At 53.1% G+C, this 2,037-nt stretch overlaps 1 protein-coding gene across 1 annotated transcript; it reads left to right on the top strand.

The window, feature by feature from the left end:
• Positions 1 to 290: 290 nt before the first annotated feature.
• Ch25h (cholesterol 25-hydroxylase) lies at positions 291 to 1,876 on the top strand. The gene has a single exon (XM_008849916.3). It carries the CDS (start codon positions 557 to 559, stop codon positions 1,430 to 1,432), a length of 876 nt encoding a protein of 291 aa, XP_008848138.1. The 5' UTR covers positions 291 to 556; the 3' UTR covers positions 1,433 to 1,876.
• Positions 1,877 to 2,037: the final 161 nt, after the last annotated feature.

Below are 2,037 nucleotides of genomic sequence, written 5' to 3'. Positions count from 1 at the left end.
GCCTAAGCAGTTCCTTCTCCCCGTAGGAGTCGGGCTGTTCCCTAGCGTCTGGGAGGACCGCGAGGCGCTCGCACTGGCAAAGATCGGAACCGCAGCGCTCGGCTGCTGTCCAAAGTTATCACAGCTGTAGATACCTCCAGGCACAGTCGCAGGCAAGCATTTTAAACAGGCAATTCTGTACTGTCTGCCAGGCAGCCCTGTTGGAAAGTGATGAGCAAGGACATCAGTCTGAGCAGTCAGGTCACAGGCTGCTTTTCCCTACGGGGGAATCGTTCACTCCTGGGTCAACTGTGCGCCAGCTGAAAATGGAGCAGGGGATTCTGCCTGCACCCGGACGTCGCTAGGTGCCATAGCACGCGGGCTGTGGAAACGGCGGCGGGATGAGCCGCAAATGGGCACTTAAACAGCAACCCAGAGCACAGCTTGACGTTAACTAGTCTTGATTCCATAGCCGGGAGGGCAGAGAAGGGCTGCTGACATCACCCGGGGCGGGGCTGCAAGCCCTAAGAAAAGTCGACGGGACCAGACCGACGTCTGCTGCCCGCACAGTCTCATCATGAACTGCCACAACAGCTGCGAGCTCCTGGACCGCGGCAACCCGGGCCAGCTGCTCCTGCAGCCGGTCTGGGACAGCATGAGGACCAGGGAGGAGCTGGCGCTCTCACCCTTCTTCCCGGTGGTCTTTTCCATCATCTCCTACGTGGGCTTCTGCCTGCCGTTCGTGGTGCTGGACGTCCTGTGTCCTTCGGTGGCCATCGTGAGGCTCTATAAGATCCACCCCGACTTCTCGCCGTCAGCGCGGCAGCTGCTGCCCTGCCTGGGTCAGACCCTGTACCAGCACCTGGTGTTCGTGTTCCCAGTGACGCTCCTGCACTGGGCGCTCAGCCCCGCGCCGCTGCCGCCCGAAGCCCCCGAGCTCTTCCAGCTGCTCAGCCACGTCTTCATCTGCCTGCTGCTCTTCGACACCGAGATCTTCGTATGGCACGTGCTGCACCATAAGGTGCCCTGGCTGTACCGCAACTTCCACAAGGTGCACCACCAGAACACATCCTCTTTCGCGCTGGCCACGCAGTACATGAGCCTCTGGGAGCTGTTTTCTTTGACCTTCTTCGACGTGGTGAACGTAGCGCTACTTGGATGCCACCCGCTCACCGTCTTCGTCTTCCACGTGGTCAACATCTGGCTGTCAGTGGAGGACCACTCTGGCTACGACTTCCCGTGGTCCACGCACAGACTGGTGCCCTTTGGCTGGTACGGGGGTGTGGCTCACCACGACCTGCACCACTCGCAGTTTAACTGCAACTTCGCTCCTTACTTCACACACTGGGACAGACTCCTGGGCACCTTGCGGCCCGCACCCCTCCCAGCGTGGCAGTGTGCCTGTGGCAGGCGCTGCTCAGACTCAGGGCGGCTGTGCACGAAGTGCAGGTGAATGAGGAGAAACAGACCTATGTTATTATTATTATTTTTTTCAAAAGCAAGTAACTTATTGACTGATGAACGCTGTTAGGAGGCCTTATGTATATTTGCAATTGACAAAGTAATTTCTATAATGTTTGCAAATCCATGTAACTGTATTCTTGGTGTGAAGCTCTAATTCACTTCAACACCATTGATTTCTGGACATAAATTAGACGTTTGAATCTTCTCTAGAATGTCTGTTGGTAGAACAGAGACCTTCATGTCTGCAATCGTGCTGGAACTGGGCTAAACAGATTTATGGAAGACCTAACAGGTCTTGATTTCTTTGACTCTTTAAATGATCAAACTTGTTCCTGCTGGACAGTGACCAAGATTATAGTATTTTTTTCTATTTTTAAGTATAACCATAATTTACATAGAAATATGTACTTTAAATTTGTACTTTAAAAATGAAGGAAAAAATAAAAAGAACATTAATTAAACAAGTACTGGTTCCTGCGGCATTTGTGCTCTGGTGTGTAAAAACTAAGGGGACGGCTAGGTGGTCAGTGCCCTTTGGAAAGAGAAGAATCTGGTGGTACCTGTTTGGGGGTGAAAAGATACAGAAAAGGAGGC

The sequence above is a fragment of the Nannospalax galili genome, unplaced genomic scaffold, assembly GCF_000622305.1.
Source record: "Nannospalax galili isolate Female #2095 unplaced genomic scaffold, S.galili_v1.0 Scaffold7165, whole genome shotgun sequence".
NCBI classification, from domain to species: Eukaryota; Metazoa; Chordata; class Mammalia; order Rodentia; family Spalacidae; genus Nannospalax; species Nannospalax galili.
Note: the sequence above shows the minus strand (reverse complement) of the source record. Positions and strands in the feature narration are given on the sequence as shown.